The sequence below is a fragment of the Lutra lutra genome, chromosome 15, assembly GCF_902655055.1.
Source record: "Lutra lutra chromosome 15, mLutLut1.2, whole genome shotgun sequence".
In the NCBI taxonomy this organism is placed as follows: Eukaryota; Metazoa; Chordata; class Mammalia; order Carnivora; family Mustelidae; genus Lutra; species Lutra lutra.
Window position 1 is genome coordinate 13,566,445 of NC_062292.1, and position 23,840 is coordinate 13,590,284.

A 23,840-nucleotide genomic window follows, 5' to 3' on the forward strand; every position below is an offset into this window, starting at 1 on the left:
AAAGTTTATTTTTAATGGGAAAAAATTTTGCTCGCAGGGAGGACAGGTTTTTTTCAGGAATGTGGTTGATAGTATAACTGTAATATGGCCCTTTGGGCACTCAGGATATCTTAACTTGATTTGAGGAAGAAAGCAACTTGAAAGTTGAAAGATCATCTTTTAATCATTAATGTTTACATTAAATTGCATTATAGCTGGAGTTTTAAAATTTATAAGGTTAATTTTCACCATGGCTGTAATAGTAATGAAAAATTCAAATGTTGTGATCTCTAGATCACAAAGTTTTCAAAGGCGTGTAGGTGGAAGACTGTATAATGAAAAAAAATATTCTCTTGGGGCGCCTGGGTGGCTCAGCGGGTTAAGCCGCTGCCTTCGGCTCAGGTCATGATCTCAGGGTCCTGGGATCGAGCCCCGCATCGGGCTCTCTGCTCAGCGGAGAGCCTGCTTCCTCCTCTCTCTCTGCCTGCCTCTCTGCCTGCTTGTGATCTCTCTCTGTCAAATAAATAAATTAAAAAAAAAAATATTCTCTTGGTAGCATATAAAGTATTCTGACATGCCAAATCTCCTCATGGTTGGTTTTTATGTTTCAGTTAGGGAGCGACATTTTTGCTATGTATAGACTACTGAAAAGGGACAAATCATCCCTGTACTATTTCAGCAGTTTAAAAAAGCTTTAAAAGAAATCTGCAGTTGACCCTTGAACAACATGGGTTTGAACTGCACACGTCCATTTATACATGGGTTTTTTATAGTACTGTAAAAGTGTACTGTAAAAGTACAGTATTTTCTCTTCTTTATGACTTTTTTTTAAGATTTTATTTATTTATTAAAAAAATTTTTTTTAAAGATTTTACTTATTTATTGGACAGAGAGATCACAAGTAGGCAGAGAGGCAGGCAGAAGAGAGAGGAGGAAGCAGGCTCCCCGCTGAGCAGAGAGCCTGATGCGGGTTTCAATCCCAGGACCCTGAGATCACGACCCAAGCCGAAGGCAAAGGCTTGAGCCACCCAAGCATGCCCCTCCTTATGACTTTATTAGTAACATTTTCTTTTCTCTAGCTTACTTTATTTTGAGAACACAGTGTGTAACACATATAACGTACAAAATATGTGTCAGTCAGCTATGTTATCAGTAAGGCTTGTGGTCAACAGTAGGCCATTAGTTGTTAAGTTTTGGGGGAATCAAAAGTTATACATGAATTTTCAGCTGTAGGGGATTGGTGCCTCTAACCCCCACGTTGTTTAAGGGTCAACTCTATGTTTTTTAAAAATAAACTCTTAAGTCTACTTCTCCGGTAGCCATATTTGATTTGCTAGATAATATATAGTTTGTATATATTTTGCATAAATGGATCCTCTGTTAGCAGTAGGGATTATTAAAATGTAAAATCCTCCTTCCTGCGATTGCTTGTGTATCTTCACATCCATTCTGGTCTTCCTTTTTTTATTGTCTTTTCATTGCTTTATCTCTTTGGAAGAAATGAGAGAACAGGTTCTATATAAGATATGTCTACATGTGAAATTATATACATGACACATATGTGTTTAAGTATTTCTATAGGGATGCTACAAATATAAGGTTTTTATTTCTCAAAGGAAGGGGACAGAAAGGCATTATTAATAGGTTTGACCTAGCACCTATGTTATTTGAGAAATTAAAGGAGACATATACATGTACATTATTACTAATTTATGCTCTCATAGCTTCTGAATAGACAGTGGAGATGGAGCAGGGAAGAAAGGGCTCACTGTCAAGTTTTGCTTGGTGACCTGTAATCTTAACCTTAGGATACCAAGCATAGTATAAAAGCAAGATAATATACAGTAGTGACATGAATGTCTTGGGTTGAAAATCATGACATTTATTTACTTATTTGTTTTTATTTCTTTTTTTTTTAAGTTTTTTTTTTATTATTTATTCAACAGAGAGATAAAGAGCACAAGTAGACAGAGCACAAGTAGGCAGAGGGAGAGGAAGAAGCAGGCTTTCTGCTCAGTGGAGAGCCTGATGCAGGGCTCAATCCCAGGACCCTGGGATCATGACCTGAGCCGAAGGCAGCAGCTTAACCGACCAAGCCACCCAGGTACCCTGAAAATCATGACATTTAAACAAAAAAATTTATCTGTTTTCCTTATTCTCAAATACTTACTATTGAAGAAGATAGGGATTATTTTTAAAATCCCTACTTAAAGGCCCTTAATTACTAAAAGAAAATCCAACTTCCTTCTAAATACTTCCCATAAATACTTTGGAAGCCCAACCAAATTTTATAAAGTAATGTGGCTTTGCTGTTGCTTTTCAGCAATGTGTCATGTACTAAATTGGTATTCAGCGGTCTTTCAAAAATACTATCTTGAGGCTTATGTCACATACCACTGTTTTACTTTGTCTGTAAGAATTTCAAGCATGTGAGATAAAGTCTCTGACTTTTGAAAGTAGGTATTCCTGGGGCACCTGGGTGGCTTAGTGGGTTAAGCATCTGACTTCCACTCAGGTCATGATTTCGGGGTCCTGGGATCAAGCCCCATGTTGGGCTCTGTGCTCAGAGGGAGTCTACTTCTCCCTTTCTCTCTCCCCCTACTTGTGCTCTCTCTCTCAAATAAGTGAGTAGATCTTTTTAAAGAAAAAAAGTAGTCCTGAAAATGACACTGTATTCCGTGTAGCATTCAAAAATTATAAGATTTTGCATATATTATATCATATAATCTTCATAAGAACTCATTATTTCCATTTTGTGTATGAGAAAGCTATAGTTGAGAGGCAGGAATTGACTTCTTCTGAGTTACACAAAGATATGAGGCAGAGCCAGTATTCAAACCTATATGTATCTTGTACTAAGTTCATATGTGGAATGTCTGCCTGGGGGACAAATAATGAAATCAAAAGATAATGTTATTATCTAATTCCAAAAAGTACAAGTAGTCCTAAGCACAGTAGATTTCCTTCTTATTCTTCATGGGAGAAAGGGTTTGAATGTGGTGCCCCAAAATCCTTTGTCTACTTTGGAGAACAACTGCTTGAATGGTATTATTATTATTATTTTTTAAAGATTTTATTTATTTATTTGACAGAGATCACAACTAGGCAGAGAGGCAGAGAGAGAGATGAAGGGAAGCAGGCTCCCTGCTGAGCAGAGAACCTGATGTACGATGTGCAGGGCTCGATCCCAGGACCCTGGGATCATGACCTCCTGAGCCAAAGGCAGAGGCTTTAACTCACTGAGCCACCCAGGCACCCATATTATTAATATTATTAATGTAAGCTCTCTGCCCAGTATGGGGCTTGAACTCATGACCTCAAGATCAAGAGTTGCATGCTCTACCGACTCAGCCAGCCAGGGGCCCCTGTAGTTAATTATTTTATTGGCATACAGTATTTGGTTGGGAGAAGAAAGAAGAAGTCTACTGCTTTTTAGTTTCAAAGGAAAGAAAAAGCCATATTTCATCTTTTGAAGGAAGCAACGCAAAGTAAACAGAGTCATAGACCAGTGGTTTTCTGTTCCTCTGTTTCTTTTTCTTCCTATAGACTGAAACCCAACTTTAGTGTATTGTGTAGCTGATAGATACGGGCCTAATTTTGTTCAACAGGGCAGATGGCTACCTGAAACCAAATGCTATCACATCTTCCGAAAATAAATTCAGCGGAGCTGAAGACTAATCCAAATTGTTTTCTCTTTGCATTTGAATTCAAATCTGAGCCATTTATACTTACTTTACCAGAGTAAATAAGAACCTAGTAAGAGATTGACGACTCACCAAATCCCCATGATTACCTTGTAAGCATGGTTTTTACATTCTGAAATTTTGTTTTATAACCAAGTGAGTTGTGTATTACCACTGTTAGGAAAAAGAAATAGCTCCTATCTTAACTGGGACCCAAAGAGACTTTCAGGGAAGGACCACAGGTGTCCTCAATAGCAAGGAACCGATAGGGTGAACAGAAGAGAAGGAATTGCAACAACTTAAACAGTTTATGTCTACCAGTCCTCTGATACAAGGACGTTCAAAAGCAAATATTCATGAGTATGTACCCTCTTGAATTACTTATGACACCTGTAAAAATAGAAGCCTGTTTTAGTTTGATGCATTTTCAGTATATCCTAATTAATCGATGTTTCAGTGAGCTCTGCTCCCATGAATCCACCTGGACCTTTTCAGTTCTAGAGGTGTAATTATTGTATCAAATATTAGAAGAAAACAGATACTAACTCAAGACAGTCCTTTAAAAGGTCAGTAACATATTGGTTTGCTTATATCAGATGTTACTTGTAATTACAAATTGAAGTAAGTTTAGAAATGGAATTGTTGAATACTACTAGAATATATATTAATTTTGCTTAACTGAGAATGGAATAATCAGTGGGCAAGGTTGTGACATACTACTGATGGTTTTGCAGTTATGTGGATTGGCCAGATCTCCGAGTTGGAGTCCGTTTCAGAGGACTGGGAGGATATTCTTCAGAAATTAATGAAAATGAGGGGCGCCTGGGTGGCTCAGTGGGTTAAAGCCTCTGCTTTCGGCTCGGGTCATGATCTCAGGGTCCTGGGATTGAGCTCCCCATCCCCACATCGGGCTCTCTGCTCAGCGGGGAGCCTGCTTCCTCCTCTCTCTGCCTGCCTCTCTGCCTACTTGTGATTTCTGTCAAAAAAAAAAAAAAAAGAAATTAATGAAAATGAAAGGCTCAATCTATGGCTTTAACTACCTCTTTAAGCTTAAATGGATTTAGTCTGCTCAGTAAGGAAGACCACGTATTTAATTACCTTTCCATGTGTGTTTCCAGCATTCAAAGAAAAACCTCAGTATCCACCAAGCCAGGCGCAAGCAGTTCTTCAAAAAAGCCCTTGTGCTGAGTATTCCTATAAGAAATCAATAAGGAACCTATTTAAAAACATTCCTTTTGTCCTTCTGTTGATCACTTACGGTAAGTGGTTTTCTTTTACTTTCTTTGATTTCTGTATAAAACTGAGCATTGTAGGGGCGCCTGGGTGGCTCAGTTGGTTAAGCGACTGCCTTCGGCTCAGATCATGATCCCGGATTCCCAGGATCGAGTCCTGCATCGGGCTCCCAACTCCATGGGGTGTCTGCTTGTCCCTCTGACCTTCTCCCCTCTCATGCTCTCTCTCACTCTCTCTCTCAAATAAATAAATTAAAATCTTTTAAAAAAACAAAACAAAACAAAACTGAGCATTGTAGATTCTTTTCATTTAATCTAGTGGTTTGAGCTTTAATTAATGAGATAGGTTTGTTAACTACAAAAATAATGATGGCATAGTCATAAACTTAAATTTTGAACTAAAAGCAAAAACTTCAAGATGGATTTTCTTCATAATTTCTTAACCTAATTTCTTAATAATTTCTTGATCTAATTTCTTTTCTTTTTAAAGATTTTTTTAAAAATTTATTTGACAGAGACATAGCAAGAAAGGGAACACAAGCAGAGAGAGTGGGAGAGGGAGGAGCAGGCTTCCCGCTGAGCAGGGAGCCCGATGTGGGACTCCATCCCAGAACCCTGGGATCACGACCTGAGCCGAAGGCAGAGGCTTTAACCCACTGAGCCACCCAGGTGCCCCTTCTTGTGTTTTTAAAATAAAATATAATAGATCTCAAACAGACAAGCACTGTCTTCTCTTTTGAGTTTTCGCTGAGTATTTTAAGTCCTTTATGAACTGCCTTAATCATGTGGGAAATGTCATCAATAATCCCTTCCCTGCCCGTGTGCGAAGTGGCATCCATTTTGACTACTTGGGGTCGATACTAGACATTCATGCAATCACCTTAACCAGTTCAAACTTGAAACAATTCTTTTTTTTTAAATTTTTTAAATATTTATTTATTTATTTATTTATTTATTTTAATAAACATATAATGTATTTTTATCCCCAGGGGTACAGGTCTGTGAATCGCCAGGTCTACACACTTCACCATAGCACATACCCTCCCCAATGTCCATAGAAAAACAATTCTTATCCTTCTAGATATTTCAAGGTAACTGACGGATACTCACCCTGACTCTGTAGCTTTGACTGCAGACACCAACCTATTTGGTTCCCTTCGGAGTTTGCTGACAGTTTGTTTTTTTATATCAACACCATTTATAAGAATGGCCAACACCCCCTCTTTCTGTCTTACTGGTCTTCAGAAGTCACTCTCCACTGTTCTTTCTCTTCTTGACAGCTTTTTGGGAGCACGCACCGTGGTTACATAACTGTTGTACGAGTCGTAACAAATTATGCCCTGACCTAAACTCTCACTCACCCTTTTATCAGGATTATTTCATCTTTTTCTCCTTTTTTTCTTTTTCAGTGAAAATAGTTGAGCACAAAAGTAGAACCTTTAATATAGTGAATTCCTATGCACCGATCATCATCCAACTGTAATTACCAATATTTCGCTATTCTTGCTCTATCTCTTCCCTCTACCTTTTTCCTGAAATTTTTCTTCCCTGGAATATTTTTCTTTTTTAAGATTTTGTTTATTTAGGGGATCCTGGGTGGCTCATTTATTTTATTTATTTATTTGACAGAGAGAGAGAGATTACAGTAGGCAGAGAGGCAGGCAGAGGGGGAGGGGGAAGCAGGCTCCCCACTGAGTAGAGAACCCGATGGGGGACTCGATCCCAGGACCCTGAGATCATGACTTGAGCCCAAGGCAGAGGCTTTAACCCACTGAGCCACCCAGGTGCCCCTTCCCTGGAATATTTTTAAATTAATCCCAGATGTTATATCCTATCCCCATTAAATATTTCAGCATGCCATAGTGCCTTTTCTTAATTTTTATGGTTACCTCCACTGGTTAGCTTAAACCTAAAATACATAACTAGGAAGTAAAGAAAATAACAGTGGGTGATTTTTATCTGTAAGAGCAAATTCATTTTTGTAGCCTGTGGTTTAAGGAAGAAAGATTCCTACCCTCCTTCTCTTCTCACTGTCTCCCGAGATAAGACTTTCTTTGAGCCAGTTTATAACCAGCCTCTGGTCACAGGCACACACACACACACACACACACACACACACACGTGCCTCCATGGGCTCATAGGCCATAAATTCTAGTCTCTGTAATTTTGTGCCATTATTCCTTTTACCTGAAATGTGCTCCTTTTTTCCCTTAAGCAGTCCTACAAGAGCTGGCTTAATGTTTGCCTCACTTACTCTCTAATATAAATAATTAAATCTTAAAAAAAAAAAAAAAAAGGCAGGAAGAAGGCATTGAGAAACACTGTGGAGAGTTTGGTAATATTCCCCAGGAGAGCTGGAAAATGTTCTCAAGCTTGTTTTCTTCACTGAAGGGGTGACTAGTTAGGGATCATGGTTTTGAATGAGTGAGTCACATCACACCTTTTGACATGGCCCCTGTCTCCCTCCATAACTGCTATTATATATAAAGTTGGAGCAAACTTGCACCTGGGATAGACTGGATAGGGACTATATTCCTAGGACAGGTTTTCAGGATTATATACAGTGTCCCAAACTTAGGAACCAAAGAGTCTAAGACAACATTTTCTTGCGGTGAGGCTGTTTGGGGAGAATGTGTTCCTTCACTCTGCCACTTGTGCTATTAGCGATCTGAAACACAGACAAATAATCTAGGCTCAGATAACAGTATTTCTTGCTCTTACGATCCTCTATCCTGACTCTTGCTATCTTTACTCCAGTCTGGAATAGATCCAAGATCCGTGGAAGGTGCAGCACAGGGGAGTACCCTCAGGCCAGTCTTCCTGGGCCTCCCCCAGCTAACCACGCTGGGTCCCTCTGTGTATCTGAGCTCAGTGGGAGGTGAGCAGCAAAGGCCAGTTACTCAGGGTCCTTTGATACGATCTTTACACAGCTCTATGTCTCATCATGCAATCTCCCATTTTAACAGGGCTCGTGAGGGAACTTGACCAATGGTCAAATTCCTGCGAGAGAAGTAAGGGTCAAGGACGACAAAGATAATGTCAATGAAGAACAAGGTGAAGGACAGACACATCCAAACACCAGGATGTATAAAGCGGTGGTAATTAAGATGCCGTGTATAGTCTAGGGATAGACTATTCAGTTACTGGAACAGAGTAGAGATCCCAGTGACCTACTCCCTGTATGTGTGTGCAGGCCGGTTTGTATGATGGCCGTGAAATTCTGCTAATGAAGATTCTCAGTGGCCAAACACATCAAAAATTCAGTTATTATCGGTGCTGCGTGTTCAGGGCAAGTTGACAGCAAGGTGCTGCTCCCCAGAGTTGACTCAGGGATCCAGAATGATACCTTGGACCACGCTGATAGGATCACTAGAGCAGCAAGTGGGACAGGTCACTTCCACTCAGATTGAAAGTCATGTGGCGGTGGCCCTGAGTGTCTGGAAGGAGAAAAACTAGAATGCAGTGATCCTCTCATTCCTAGTGTCACTTTCTCTGGTTTCAGTGACCTGGTCACTCTGGTTTCAGCTCCCCAACCAGCACAGTCAGGGAGCACATGCTCCTCCTTCTGACCTGTCGCAGGGGGTCAGCACGAGCCTCACCCCGCGTCACATGGTTTAGGCCATTTACTCCATTTCATCTCATCACGTAGGTACTTCATCATCTCACATCATCACAATTAAAAGAAAAATACAGTATGATAAGATTTTGAGAGAGAGAGAGACCACATTTACCTAACTTTTATTACTGCATATTGTAGTTTTTCTGTTTTATTATTGTTGTTGATCTCTACTGTGCCTGATTTATAATTAAACTTTACCACATGTATGTATATATGTATATACAGGAAAAAACATGGTATATTTAGGGTTTGGTATATGTAGGGTTTGGTACTATCTGCAGTTTCAGGCATCCTATGGGGGACTTGGAACAAATCCCGTGCAGATAAGAGGGGACTGCTGTATTCGCAAACAGCTCTAATGACCAGAACGTGCATATATGAAAGCCAGGTACTTTGTATAAGAGAAACCATATAGTAAATTGTCCTGGGATAATTGATTATCCATATGGGATATGGGGAAAAAAAATTAGCTCTCTCTAGCATACCATGAAAAAAATGAATTGCAATGGATTAAAGACCAAAGGGTGAAAATTAGAACTTTCAAGTTCCAAGATAGGAAACCGGCTTTAATATTCTTAAAAGAATTTCTCGGGATGCCTGGGTGGCTCAGTGAGTTAAGCGTCTGCCTTAGGCTCAGGTCAGGATCCCCCAGTCCTGGGATCGATCCCCATGTTGGGCTCCCTGCTCAGCAGGGGAATCTGCTTCTCCCTCTCCCTCAGCCCCTCCCCCTGCTTGTGCTCTCTCTCTCTCTCTCTCTCACTCACTCATTCTCTCTTAAATAACTAAATAAAACCTTTTTTTTTTTTTTTCAAGAAAGAATTTCTTAATATAACAAAGAGAAGGGATGCCTGGCTGGCTCAGTCGATAGAGCCTATGACTCTTAATCTTGGGGTTGAGACTTCAAGTCCCACATTGGGTGTAGAGATTACTTAAAAATAAAGTCTTAATAAATAAACAAAACACACATAAACCCTAAAGGAGAAGATTGGTAAATATGATTACATTAAGATAATGGTCTTTTAGGGGTCCCTGGGCGGCTTAGTCACTTCAGCATCTGATCTTGATTTCACAACTCAGGTCATAATCTCAGGGTCATGAGATCAAGCCCCCTGTGGGGCTCACACCAGGCATAGAGCCCACTTAAGAGTCTCTCTAACCCTCTTCTTGTGCCCCTCCCCACCCTGCATGCACATTCTCTCTCTCTCTCTCTCTCAAAAAAAAGTTAATGATCTTTTCTAAAAAGACACCATAAACAGTGAAAAGGCAGGACATAGACTATGAGAAAATGTGGTGCATATAACCAACAAAGGCTTAGTACCTACACTGTAGAAATAAATCCTACTGCTCAGTAAGAAAAGGGCAAAGAAGTTAAGGAAACCAGAAAGCATTTATGTGTTTGCATATGGCTCATATATGATGCTGAACCTTACTACTTAACCTTACTACTTACTGCGTAATCAAGGAAATGCCAATCAAAACCAGAGTAAGACACAGTACACATGCATTCGGATTGGCAAAGAAAATTTGTTTTAGTTTGATAAAAACATATATGGCAAGAATGTGAAGTAAAGGAACTCTGCTGGTAGTATAAACCAGTACAACTATTTTGAAGAACAATTTGACTATACCCAGAAAATAGACGTTCTACTCCTAGGTATATACTTAGAGAAACCCTTGTATACAATAACAAAAACATAATATTCATTGCAATATTGTTTTAAATAGTGAAAAACTGGAAAAAGTCTTAAGTATCTATTGACTGGCCAGGAGATAATTAAATTGAAGTATATTCACATAATGGACTATCCTATAGTAGAGAAAATTAATGAACTAGAATTTAAAGTATTGACTCAGGTAAATCTCAAAACCATAATATTGAATGATAAGAGCAAGCTATAGATAGATACAAATAATATATTTATATAAAGTTCAATCACATGCAAAATCATTCTAATTGTTATTCAGAGTTACACATATATTGTAATATCTAAAATGATAAGCACTGGGGGACCTGGGTGGCTCAGTCATGGGTCTGACTCTGTTTTGGCTCAGGTCATGATCTCAGGGTCCTAAGATCGAGCCCTGGGTTAGGCTCCCCATTCAGTGGGGAGTCTGTGTCCTCCCCCTAGCTCCTACCCACTCGTGTGCTGTCTCTAAAATCAACAAATAAATCTTTTTTTTTTTTTAGATTTTATTTATTTGGGGCGCCTGGGTGGCTCAGTGGGTTAAGCCTCTGCCTTCTGCTCAGGTCATGATCTCAGGGTCCTGGGATCGAGCCCCGCATCGGGCTCTCTGCTCAGCAGGGAGCCTGCTTCCCCTTCTTTCTGCCTGCCTCTCTGCCTACTTGTGATCTCTCTCTCTGTCAAATAAATAAATAAAATCTTTAAAAAAAAAGATTTTATTTATTTGACAGAGAGGTAACACTAGCAGGAAGTGGGAGAGGGAGAAGCAGACTCCCTGCTGAGCAGGGAGCCTGATCTGGCTCAATCCCAGGACCCTGGGATCATGACCTGAGCTGAAGACAGATGCTTAACCCACTGAGCCACCCAGGTGCCCTGCAAATCAATAAATAATCTTTTTAAAAAAAGTAAATAAAATAAAATGAAAAGCACTAACATGAGGATCAGTGTTACCTCTGAGAAAGAGGTACATTGTTTTCTATGCTTGAAATATTTAATAATAAAGAAAGAAAGAATAAACTTAAGTCTCACCAGATTAAGAGGCTTACCTAAAGTCCTACAAATGTGCCAGGAATCAGCAGGATTCAAACCCAGTCACATGCTTTCTGATAACTTTTTTATTTTTCCTTTTTAAATATTCTCTAATATTTTCTTACCAGTTGCCTTGAAGTCGTGAATGCAGGGGTGAGGTCTCTGAGGCAGGGTTTTGGTCTCATGATTGAACATTCATGAGCTTGCGTACGTTGTAGGAGCTCAGGGAGCAATCTGTTCAGGGCTTCATGGCTGTGTACAGTGTTCTGCACACAGACAGGAGTTATGGTTGGCCTATCTGAGTCTAAATAATGATAAATGGTGTAATGACAGAATTTTACCATTGTAATCTCTAGTAAGTTCAGGTGTTAAATTGATCATTCCATCATCTGAAAAGGAATGGCAAGAATTTTTCATTTTCTCTGGCAGCTGTGTGAGAAATGTGTTCTATATTCACCATTTTCCCGGAGTACTCATATCATCTAGTAAATGGTACATTTATAATTTCCCGTTTATTATTGTAGGTATCATAACTGGAGCATTTTACTCAGTCTCAACATTATTAAATCAAATGATACTGACATATTATAAGGTGAGTTTCTGTCTGTACTGTGTCGTGCCCCTGGCCAAGAGTGTTTCTTAAACAGTGTCATTCCTGTTAGCATGATCATAAGATTAAAGATTTATTGGGGTGTGGCTCGCTCAGTTGGTGGAATGTGCGACTCTTGATCTCAGAATCGTAGGTTCAAGCTCCACGTGGGATTACTTAAAAATGAAATCTTAAAAAAAGACTTATGACCTTGTTGCTTTAAAAGATTCTCATTTGTTTTAATTGAGAATACGTTTAATCCAATTTATAAAACACACAAAATGGAAAGTGGAAGGTATGATTGCTGTGACAATACCCAAGTCTTTTTCAGTACTTTTTAAAAGAAATGTGACTGGTTATATGGGAAAAACAAACAATTTTAAGGGAAACCAACCCAAATATAAAGAAGTAAATATTAAGCTGTGACCGGTTTTTGCTTTTGAAAAGAGAAAGCAGTTGTAATATAAAAAAAACTATCAGATTAATCTGCTTCTCAGACTTCTGTGAATTACATGAGAATTCTAACAAAAATCATTGCACTTTTTAACCGTGGAGGTTCAAGAAAAATTTCTTGTATTTCTCCCACATTTTAGGTATTCTTTTTTCTCTGGTTTGAAAACAGAATGTACTTGATATGTGCTTTACCAGCCCCCCACCCCCCTCACCCTAACAGATGTACTAAATTTCCTACTATATTGTATGCTTAATTTTATCTGATTATTTCCATTGACTGTGAAAGGTACGAGAGTGTGAAAGATCTATTTGAATTAGAAGTATCTGATTAACTTCTTATGAAACATTTTTTAAAGGGAGAAGAAATCAATGCTGGAAGGATTGGGCTAACATTGGTAGTGGCTGGAATGGTGGGCTCTATTCTTTGTGGCTTGTGGCTAGATCATACCAAAACATACAAGTAAGTGATAGTAGATAAATGTATGGCGTACAACCTAGGGTATTTGGGGCTTACTGGAAACTTTGCTGCTTATTTTAAGAAATTTTAAAAGTGTTATTATTACTAAAGGACTTGGATTCTAGACATTCTTAGATTCCCTTCACTTCTGAATGAAGTCTATATTTGTCTTATTTTATCGGTTTTACTTTAACTTTGAGAATTCGGATACCTTATGCAGCTTCTTCCCCTCCAGTAATAATTGTGCACACATAAGTCTTTAGAAGGGATCATTTGTAAAATGATTAAATGGTTAAAAATTTCATTCTGTAAAAGCCCTTTCTGAGAAATATTTGACTTCTGACAGAAACTTTATCCTGTTCTTTTCTCATGTTGTAAGCTTAAAAACAAGTAAACAAAAAGTCATCTTTCCTACCAAAAAATTGTTATTGAGCATAAGGCATTTTGGTAAACTAGGCAAAATGCCTAGGAGTGCTTGGCTGGTTCTGTTGATGGAGCATGAAACTCTTGATCTCAGCGTCATGAGTTCAAGCCCCATGTTGGGTATAGAGTTTACTTAAAAACAAAAAAATTATATAAATACATACATACATACATACATAAATACAATCTTGGGAAAAAGTCTTTAAAAGTCTTTGCCTAAAGTGCCCCATACTATAACACACTTAACTATACTATAATACATAATATGAAAATACAGTATTAATTATACATTTATATAATCAAAATGCTAATACAAAAGAAGAACTTAGGAATAACAACTAGGAGACTGAAAAGGGATTTCAGGGGCAGCATCTTTTGCACTGGGCCTTAAAAGAATAGGTATATATATATTTTTATGATGTGTGACTCCATTCATATAAAGCTCATTTATATTGTTAGAAGCCAAGATAGTGGCTACTCTCGGAGACAGGGAAGCAGTGATTGGAGGGGCCTTCTGGGGGTTGGTAATGGCTTTTTCTTTGGTTTTAGTGTTTTTGTTGTTTTTTTTTTTTAATTTGAAGTACAGTTGACATACAATATTGTATTAGTTGCAGGTGTGCAGCATGGTGATTCAACAACTATTTTCGTTTTTTAGTTAAGTTTTCCATTCCAATATAGTTACCATACAGTGTTAGTTTCAAGTGTACAATATAGTGATTCAACAATTCTACAGCTTCTCAGGGCTCGAGAGAGAAGTGTGCTCTCAATCCCCTTCCTCTGTTCCACCCGTCCTCTCACCGTCTCCCACTGGTGACCATCACTTTGTTGACTGTAGTGAAGAGTCTGTTTCTTGGTTTTCTTTCTCTTTTGTTTGTTTTCCTTTGTTTGTTTGTTTTGTTTCTCAAATTCCACATACGATTAAAATCCTATGGGATTTGTCTTTCCCTGACTGACTTATTTCGTATGGCTAGATCTGTTCTCTAGATCGTCCCTGTTGTTGGAAATGGCAAGATCATTCATTTTTATGGGTGAATCATATTCCATCGTATATACGTGCCACATCTTCTTTATCCATTCATTATCGGTTGGCACCTGGGCTGCCTCCGTAGTTCGGGTACTGTAAATGATGCCGCAGTAATTAACACAGGGGAGTGATTATTTTCCTTACTCAGTGCTCCCCGCAGTAAGTGTGGCTGCCATCTGTCACCAAAGTGGTTGCAATATTACTGACTATATTCCCTGTGCTGTACTTTTCATCCCCATGACTTATTTATTTTATAACTGGAGGTTTGTATCTCTTCTGGTCTTTTTTTTTTTTTTTTTTTAAAGATTTTACTAGTTTATTTGACAGAGTAGGCAGAGAAGCAGGCAGAGGGGGGGCGGGAAGGAGACTCCCTGTGGAACACAGAGCCCGATGTGGGGCTCTATCCCAGGACCCTGAGATCATGATCTGAGCTGAAGGCAGAGGCTTTAACCCACTGAGCCACCCAGGCGCCCCTCTCTTCTGGTCTTGAAGGGGTGGCCTTATGTAGGAACCTGCCCCCGTGGACGCTGTGTGCCCAGCTGTTTTGGCTGATCAGTTAGAGCTGGATTTGGTCCAAGCCAGAGGTCCTGGGGTGCTCCATGCCGGAGGTCACCCTAGTGGGAAGGCTAGAGCTGGAGCACATTTGGGCCTAATGGTCCCAGGGGCTTCAAGCCAGGTCCACAGGGGCAGAGTAGCTGGACCTGGGGCAGGCGTGAGCCGGGGGTGGGGGTGGGGGGCCCTGAGGCACTCGTAGGCAGTCTGTGCCCTGGCTGCTCTGGCTGCCCTGGCTGCCCTGGCGGGGTGGCTAGAGCTAGAGCGAGTGCTGGCAGGGGTGCTCTGTACCGGGGCTGCCCAGGTAGGACGACTTGAGCTGGAGCAGATGCAGTCTGGGAGGGCTGCCCTTGCGGGACAGATGGCGCTAGTGTGAGGTAGTGGACTCTGTTCCCATCTGTGCCTTTGAGGGGCCACTGTAAACAGCGGCTATCACCAGCATCCCCAACTCCACAGTGAGTTCCAGCAGTTTCCCCACTGTTTGGCAGACATTCTAGGGTTACTAAATGATTTCCTCCACTCATAGTCTAGTTGCCCCTTAAACCACTGTTGTTTTTGGTTTTTGTTGTGCCCCAGGGCGGGTGAATCTGCACAGGGACAGCCCAGTGATATCCATCCCTACTGCAGGTCATTGGGTCTGCAGTGGGGTTCCCGCTGGCACCCTGTCTGTCTCTCCTGCTGCTCTCTGTGTGGTCCCCTTTATTATGCAGAAGCTGTTCAGTCCTCAGTTCTTCAGGAGGAATTGTTTTCTAGGTAGATTCTGTGTCTGTGGGAGGACATGCATTCAGGGTCTTCCTAGGCTGCCATCTTGGGCCCCTAAGCCAAGAATAGCTACATTTTTTAACAGGCAGAATCTTCCCATCTGCTTGGGAGAAATGAATGAGTGGAGCTATGGACAAATAAATGGAATGCAATAAAATGAATGAAATATGGAATTGTCACCTGTGTATCCTATGTACCTTTCAAGGCCCAACATATGTTTGATACCATTATGTAAGCCCTTCCCAAGATCCCTTATTGTGAAATTCTCCAAGATAACTCTCCCATAATTTAAGACAGCACTTGCTGTGGTTTCTATTGTGAAATGGTAGCTTACAGGGAAACCCATTCAGTCTGTAGATAAAGGGAACATATGTAAAAGATTAAAGTTATTACTAGCCTTTGGTCCACTTTACAATTAGAAAACATGGTAGGCATAGAAATGTCTTCTTTGTTGTCCTGATTTTGTCCTCAGAGTAATTGCCATTCATTCACCAAACTTGTGTTGTGGCCATAGTTCAGCTAGGGATTGTGACAAGTGATATAGCATCCCTGTCCTTGAGATATTTGTGGTCTAAATGGGGAAAAGAAAGCGTTCATACATGAAAAATAAGAATAGAACAGACTAGGGGCACCTGGGTGGCTCAGTGAGTTAATCCTCTGCCTTCAGCTCAGGTCATGATCTCAGGGTCCTGGGATCGATCCCATCATCGGGCTCTCTGCTCAGCAAGGAGCCTGCTTCCCCCCTCTCCCCGCCTGCCTCTCTGCCTACTTGTGATCTCTGTCAAATAAATATATATTAAAAAAAAAAATAGAACAGGCTAAATTAGATGTCCTACGCCCAATAGATGTCTGTCATGTGACAATTATATAGATTCTAAGTTGATAAGGGAATTTGGAAGTAGAGACAACGTTGTAAGCCGCAGTGGTTAGGAAAGGGCGTTTGGAAGAGGTGAAATGTGAACTCAGTCTTGAGCTACAGACAGGAAACTCTCCCACTTGGTGGCACAAAGGTGATTGGATCCACATGAATATTCCTTCCTGTCTGAACATTGGATATGGTGTGAGTTTTGTCGGTTGCTGCTGTTGAATCTTAAATGTAAGCTTTAAAGTCCATGCTTTGGTAGAAACATCTTCCATACAAGGGAACCTGAATCTTGAAAACCAAAGAATTGATTATTACTGTATGGACAGAGCAATGGTTAGCGACATGATTTTTATATACCTAGGAAAATCACACAAAATACTAACAATTTTGTTTTTGTTTTAGACAGACTACTCTGATAGTTTACATTTTGTCTTTTTTGGGAATGGTTGTATTTACTTTCACATTGGACCTTGGATACATTATCGTCGTGTTTGTTACTGGAGGGGTACTCGGGTAAGCATCACATGTGTGTGTGTGCGCGCGTGTGTGTGTATGTAAGAGGAATGATAGCATGCTGTTACAATTCTGAAGTATTACTGCTGTGGTTGTAAATTTTTAGTTCATTCAAATGTCTTGTAATATTTTAAACTTTAAAGAATCTATCCGGGTGCCTGGGTGGTTCAGTGGGTTAAGCCTTTGCCTTCGGCTCAGGTCATGATCTCAGGGTCCTGGGATCAAGCCCTGCATCAGGCTCTCTGCTCAGCAGGGAGCCTGCTTCCCCTCACCCTCAGCCTGCCTCTGTGCCTACTTGTCATCTCTCTCTCTCTGTCAAATAAATAAATAAATCTTTTTTTAAAAAAAGAATCTATCCTGTGCACATAAATGCATAATTATTTAGAAATAAAGAAAAAGTAGTTTAAAATTTTTTTGGTATATATGAGAAGTGAAAAATGGAAAAGTCTTTCTCAGTCCAGGTGCCTTTATTTAGTTAGAAAGACAATTGACTTCATAAATTAGAGGTAAATCTTTCTCACAAAAAGAAAAACTTAGGAACTGCTTTATTTCTCAGTTCTTCTGTTGTTGGGCTGATTGGTGAATAATAATAGGGTCTTACTTTCATATGTTAAGTTCAAAATATTCAGTTATGTGATCACTATAATAGGCCTGAGAACTGGAATGATTGCCTCAATGTGCTACTATCCTTCAGGTAATTGTTTCTGTAATTCTGGATTTATTTTCCTAGTTTCTTCATGACCGGTTACCTCCCATTGGGTTTTGAATTTGCTGTTGAAATCACTTACCCTGAATCTGAAGGTACTTCCTCTGGTCTTCTTAATGCTTCGGCCCAGGTAAACCTCTAATTTCTTTTAAGTTTCAGATAATTAGTTTGCTGACTATTCTAGTGGATAACAAGTTTAAAAATTGTTTCTGTTTGAAAAATTCTGCCTTTTAGTGTTTCTAGAAGCTAAGTCCTATGAATAAAATAGGAGAAGTTCTGGAGAAAAACATTGCACTAGTTTCAAAGAAGCAAATTTAACCATTATTTCTCTTATTTTAGATATTTGGAATTTTGTTCACATTGGCTCAAGGAAAGCTCACATCAGACTATGGTCCTAAGGCAGGGAACATTTTCCTTTGTATTTGGATGTTTCTAGGCATCATTTTAACAGGTAAATTAGGGCATTTTCCCAGCAAACGTGCTTATGTCATATTGTCTTTATATTTAATTTTTATGTCTGTTTGTTCTCAATGGCTTGGCAAAACTCAAGGGGAAAAACAGAGATATAAAACAGGATGTTGTCTTTTCTAAGAATATGAATCTACTAATTCATTTTTCAGATTTTAACTTCAATACGATTACTATGCATAAAAAACCAAACCATTGTATTAAGAATCGGTGAAGATTCTGGAGCGGGCAGACCAGCTTCCTCTGGCTGTGTGACTTTAAACAAGTTACTTCACCTCTCAGATCCTCCTTTTCTCACTCATATGCAGGGTATTAAAAAGCCTGCCCCAGAGGGTCGCTACGCAGATTGACTGAGGTGGTTCAGGAAACCTCCCAGCATCGTGTCTGGCACCTAGAACGTGCCTTCACGTCAGCAGTTACCATAGTGTGTGGTGCTGGAAACAGCACGTGGAATGGTTAGCCGGTTCTGACCCTGGTTAGGGGTAATCGGAGCAGACATGGTCAAGAACGAGAGTAGAGCCCCGCCTGCCCAACCGCTAGAGAAGGGGCCCAGAAGAGGGCTTTTATCTGTATTTTGTCTGGGTGCACTAGCGTAAAAGTGGATTTAGAAGCAAAGCGCAACGTCCAGCAGTGTTTCCACACCCGTGTTGTTTCTCCTGTCGGCTCACTTGGCTGATTTCTTTCTGCATTCCTTTGCCCTATTCAGATGGCAGTGTAAACTCTTCCATACAGTGTACACGGTGCTGAACAACCAAGCCACACATCTTGCCTCCTCCCCTAGTACTTGACGCTCCAGTGATCCCAAACTACCTCCGGGGCCAGATTCTTGGCCGTTCTCCTCCCATCTTGCATTCTTGGCATGTACTGTTTCCTGCCTGCCCAGAGTGCCTTCCTCTCCTTATCTGTTTGACAAGTTCCTACTCATTTTTCAAGTTTCAGTTCAAATGTGTCTCCTCTGGCAAGCCTTCCGTGATTTTCTCCGGACAGACAGAGGCATTTTTTTTCTCTTTTGCTCCCACTGTACCTTCTACGTGACCCTACTGTGTTATATCGTTTGCTATCCTTATTTCCTTAGGTTGGAGGATGCTGTAGGGAAAGGACTGTGCTTTTCACCTTTGTATCTTTGGTTCCTATCACCCTGTATTTGTTCACTGATGAATGAATTGCTAATTAAGTTAGTGGCATAGAGAAGCACTAGCATTTTTCTCATGCTGCGAGGATGCTCTTGAATGTGATGGTACAACCGTGTGCTGAATGGGACAACATCAAAAAAGACTTTGTACTGCTTCGAGATAGATGCATTCATATATACCCTTTGGTGACTCCACTGATGTTTCTCTGTTTCAGCATTAATCAAGTCTGATCTCAAAAGACACAACATAAACATAGGAATTAGAAACGGTGATATTAAAGCTGTAAGTAATGAATATTTTTATGATGCTGTTCCTGAGAAATGTGTGACATCAATGTGTTTAGTCAGCTGTTTTGTATCCCCGAGCCAGCTGTTGATCTGTCATGATGGCACATGCCAGAGGCTATAAGGTGTTTTTATCTTCTAATTCTTTCTGCAGGTACCAGTTGAAGATAGTCCCACAGATCAAGAATCCAAAACCATGATGATGTCCAAGCAGTCAGAATCGGCAATTTGAGGCGAAGGAAAAAGTTAACATCATGTGATAGTTGAGCAGTAAGTCTCGATTTATATGTGACAGGAGGTGGATACTTACTTGAAAATTATTATGTGACCCTGGACTACAATTCCTGTCTTGCTTCATTGTTAACGTAAAGCAAGATTTTACTTAAAATACTTGGGCTCACCGCCTGTGAACACTACCGTTGATGTACCGAGCGTCCCACTGTTAATCTCCTGTCGCTGATCAGAAAGTAAGCTTCTTGATGTGTATTTTCTGAAGGTGTTTTCTTTTTTACGGAAAATGGAAGGTCAGAGGCTTTCTAAAATGATAATGTGGAAGTCTGGTCCTTTTAAGTCACATAGAAGTACATGCCATGCAGAACCCTGTGTACATTATGTTACTCACTGGCTCCCTTTCCATTATTCTGACCCAACTGTCCAGTCCACGTCAGTGGGCCTACCAACATGGCACCTCTGAGCCCTCACAGGACAACACTGGGACGAGACTTCCACAGAAACCTCTAGGATTTTTCCAGTTTCCTCTGTTCTTATTAAACAGTGCTTTGTAACATGTACTGTCAGTGGCCATCAAAACTGTTCTGTGTTCACGCTGAACCCGTGACCTTGGTCTTAGACTTGTGTTCTAATTAAGCTAAGGAGCCCAGACACAGGCTCATTATCTTGAGTTCTCTGCACTGCCTTCCTGTCATGGTCTAAATGCTAATACTGTTCTTTTCAATCCTACTTGAAATAAGAGTAATTTTGTACCTGCTACCTTATTCACCCTCTTTTTTTCAACACAGGCATACCTCGGGGATACTGCAGGGTCCGCTCCAGACCATTCAGAATAAAGCAAATATCACCATAAGTGATTGAGATCAATCCTTTGGTTTCCCAGTCCTTATAGAAGTCATGTTTACACTATTCTATAGTCCATTAGGTGTGCAGAGGACTGAAAGAACAATGTACAGACCTTAAATGAAAAAAGACCTCTTGCCAAAGAATGCTAACCCTCATCTGAGCTCTCCGCAAATCATAACCGCCGATCCCAGATTACCACACTAAATAGAGGAATAATGATAAACTTTGAAATATTGCAAGAATTTCCAAAATGTGACCCAGACACACGAGCAAGCAAATGCTGTTGGAAAAATGGCACCAATGAACTTGCTCGATGCAGGGTTGCCACAAACCTCCAATTTGTTTAAAAACAAACAACAACAACAACAAAAACCCACAGTATCTATGAAGGGCAGGAAATGAAAGCACAAAAAACGAGGTATGCCTGTGTATAACTTTCTAGCAGGAAATGCCATCGTATGTGTTGTTGGCTTTTTCATGATTTCTCGCATCATGCCTAATACTTTGGCTTGAAGGTTGCAGAGATAAATCTGTGGTAACGTAGCCCAGGGGTTCTCATTTGGTGGAGACCTCTGGAAATGCTGTCTTCGTGCTGCACTGTCGTGTGTATGCCTGTTCTCCTTCGAGGAACACTGTGCCTGGGTACGTGCTCCCTCGGTGGGCGGGGGAGTGTATTTTCTTCACCAGAGTGTACGTAGTCTCCACACTGTCGGAAAAAAGTCTGCTCTGTTACATGCTCAGGGTTAGGAAAATAGGACCAAACATGTTTCTACAGTGCCTACCACTGCGTTTTGTTTACAGTGAGAATTTAAATGTTGTTCCTGTCCTGACTCTTTTAAGCTGATAGGAAAATATCTTTACAATAATGACATCTAAGCAGCCATGATACTCAGATTATGTCCACATCAACCAAAAAAAAAAAAAAAAAAAAGCCAGTCAGGTATACCCTTGAATACTCCTGCTAATTGGCAATTAGCAATTAATTTGCTAATTAGCAATTCTGATTTGGGCACGCTCTGTGCATTGCTTTATACTGAAATGATAACATTCTCTGTAATCAAACGACAGTAAATTATGTAGACTTTTACCCCGGAGAATATGTCACCAGGAGAAGGTAGTTGGGAATCAGGAGCTCTGGGTCTGTGACCTGGGTCTGTTTCGAGCTGTCTCTGTCACTCCCTGGCCAGCATTTTCCTCATCCATATAATGAATATGTCCACTTTGGCCTCAGAGATCTTTTTTGAATCTTAAATACCATCTGTCATGGGGTTGACCAGATCACTGAACCACAGAACTTGGGTCTAGTGAGAGAAGAATCTTCCCCTGGAGAATCCAGTCAGCAGCTGTGGTGGATACTTGGTGGATATGGGGAATTTAGCGTCTGCGTTTTGCTTTTTCTCTTCAGCGGGTGACAGGGCAGGCAGAATGTGCTGAATCATTAACTTCTTTAGATATGTACGTCACAGGTTTTATGGCCAAAAATACATTCTAAAAATCTCTCCTAAATAATTATTTTTATTTTTGAGCTATCAGTTGTTTAAAATAATCATGTACTTCCTGAATTCCCGAGCTTTTGAAAAAAATTACAGGCAAGAGGTGAACTACTTTGTTTCTGAAAAGCAGCATATGCATATATGTCGTGTGTGTCTTTCTTTGTTGATTAGAAAAAGGAGGAAATAGGATGTTCCAAAACACAAAATAGAGTGATATTTTTTTCTGTATTTTGAGTCACACTTGTAACACGTCAAACAAGAATGTCATATAATTCTGTCTTATCTTTGGAAAATATAAGTGTTGGGTAACCCAACACTTGTGTAAGTTTTAATGAAGTGATTTTAGAAAGAAATTGGATGCTTTCAAAAGCCGTTGCATTTATAAATGTGGCAAGAAAAAAAAACACTAGCTTTTGCCTTTTGTGAATGTTGGAGAAATGTCTTTAAAAGTATGTTTGTGTGCAAACTCAGAGTATTGTCTGTAATAAGTCATCTTTCATGTTCTAATTTTTGCTTTTTGTACTATTTGTCGGTGTGCTTGTCCTTCAGGGTTTCAGACCTGAAATAAATTTATTTTTTTAACGGTCATTTTGTATAGCTTTTTTATCCCCCCAGTTCTGATCCTTACGTACCCATGGGGAGTGGAAAGGGACTGTACAATTTCAGAATGGGCCAAGGAGAGAGTTTTGTGGAGCACAAGGAGACAAAGTCCCCCAGGGTCAGACTAAACAGCAAAGTAGGATGGGCTTAATCTCTTCTCCTTGGGTGCCTGACTCCTCCTTGGGCAGACAGGTGTCTGCCGTGAGCCATCTGGGAACCTGACATCCATGCTGCAGACTTTCCCTTTGGGGACCTATATGGGACCTGATATCCCACAGCAGGTGTCATTTTTTCCTCAAGGCCTTGCTGATTAACATCATAAAACCAAACTATAAATTTCTTCATTGGAAAATTGGGTTTGATGAACGCTCGTTCTCAATGAGCTTCAGTGAGCTAATACAAGAAACATTTAGCAGAAAGCTTGACATAGCCAATACACCAAAGTTTCAGCTGCTATTTTTATGCACTTATGACTAGCACCAAATTACCACTTAAAAGTATTTGGATCTGAAGAGAGAAGTTCAAGTGACTTACATTATTGAGGTAAATTTGAGCTCCTGGAGAGCAGCCAATACAGAAGATATTTCGGGGGGGAAGGGAGTGGTAACCACATTATTCAAATCAGACCTGGAAGGTGCCTGCCGACTCCACATCCTGCTGAAGCCAGTCCTGTATGCAAATAAACTGGTTGGCCACGATTAAGGAAAGTATCATTGAGACCGGAGGCTGGATGAGAAATTAGTCTAGGGCAGTGAATCCCAAAAGTTTTGGTCTCAGAATTCTTTTACACTTAGGAATCCTTGAGGAGCCTGGGTTGTCTGGGTGGCTCAGTGGGTTAAGCATCTGCCTTCAGCTCAGGTTATGATTTGGGGATCCTGGGATCGAGCCCCACATCCAGCTCCTTGCTCTGTGGGAAGCCTGCTTCTCTCTCTCTCCCTCTGCCTGCTGCTCCCCCTGCTTGTGCTCTCCTCTACCCCATAAATAAAATCTTAAAGAATCATTGAAGAATCCAAAGAACTTTTTCTGGGTTAAACGGCTGTTAATGTTAATCATAGTAGAAACTAAAACAAAACTATTTTATTCATTTAAAAATAACTTCATTATATCTTAATAAATCACATTTTTAAAAAATATTTTATTTATTTATTTGAGAGAGAAAGAGAGAGAGAACAAATGAGCAGTGCAGAGGGGCAGAGGGAGAGGGAGAAGCAGACTTT

At 40.2% G+C, this 23,840-nt stretch overlaps 1 protein-coding gene across 1 annotated transcript in view; it reads left to right on the forward strand.

Moving 5' to 3' along the window:
- FLVCR1 (FLVCR heme transporter 1) overlaps positions 1–22,611 on the forward strand; it is a 28,682-nt gene extending 6,071 nt beyond the window's left edge. The window contains exons 3-10 of the mRNA XM_047704780.1: positions 4,781–4,921; positions 11,749–11,816; positions 12,623–12,726; positions 16,752–16,862; positions 17,593–17,698; positions 17,908–18,019; positions 19,384–19,451; positions 19,608–22,611. Coding sequence (XP_047560736.1) covers positions 4,781–4,921; positions 11,749–11,816; positions 12,623–12,726; positions 16,752–16,862; positions 17,593–17,698; positions 17,908–18,019; positions 19,384–19,451; positions 19,608–19,685 — 788 coding nt within the window. The 3' untranslated portion in view covers positions 19,686–22,611. The remainder of the gene's footprint in view (positions 1–4,780; positions 4,922–11,748; positions 11,817–12,622; positions 12,727–16,751; positions 16,863–17,592; positions 17,699–17,907; positions 18,020–19,383; positions 19,452–19,607) is intronic.
- The last annotated feature ends 1,229 nt before the right edge of the window (positions 22,612–23,840 follow it).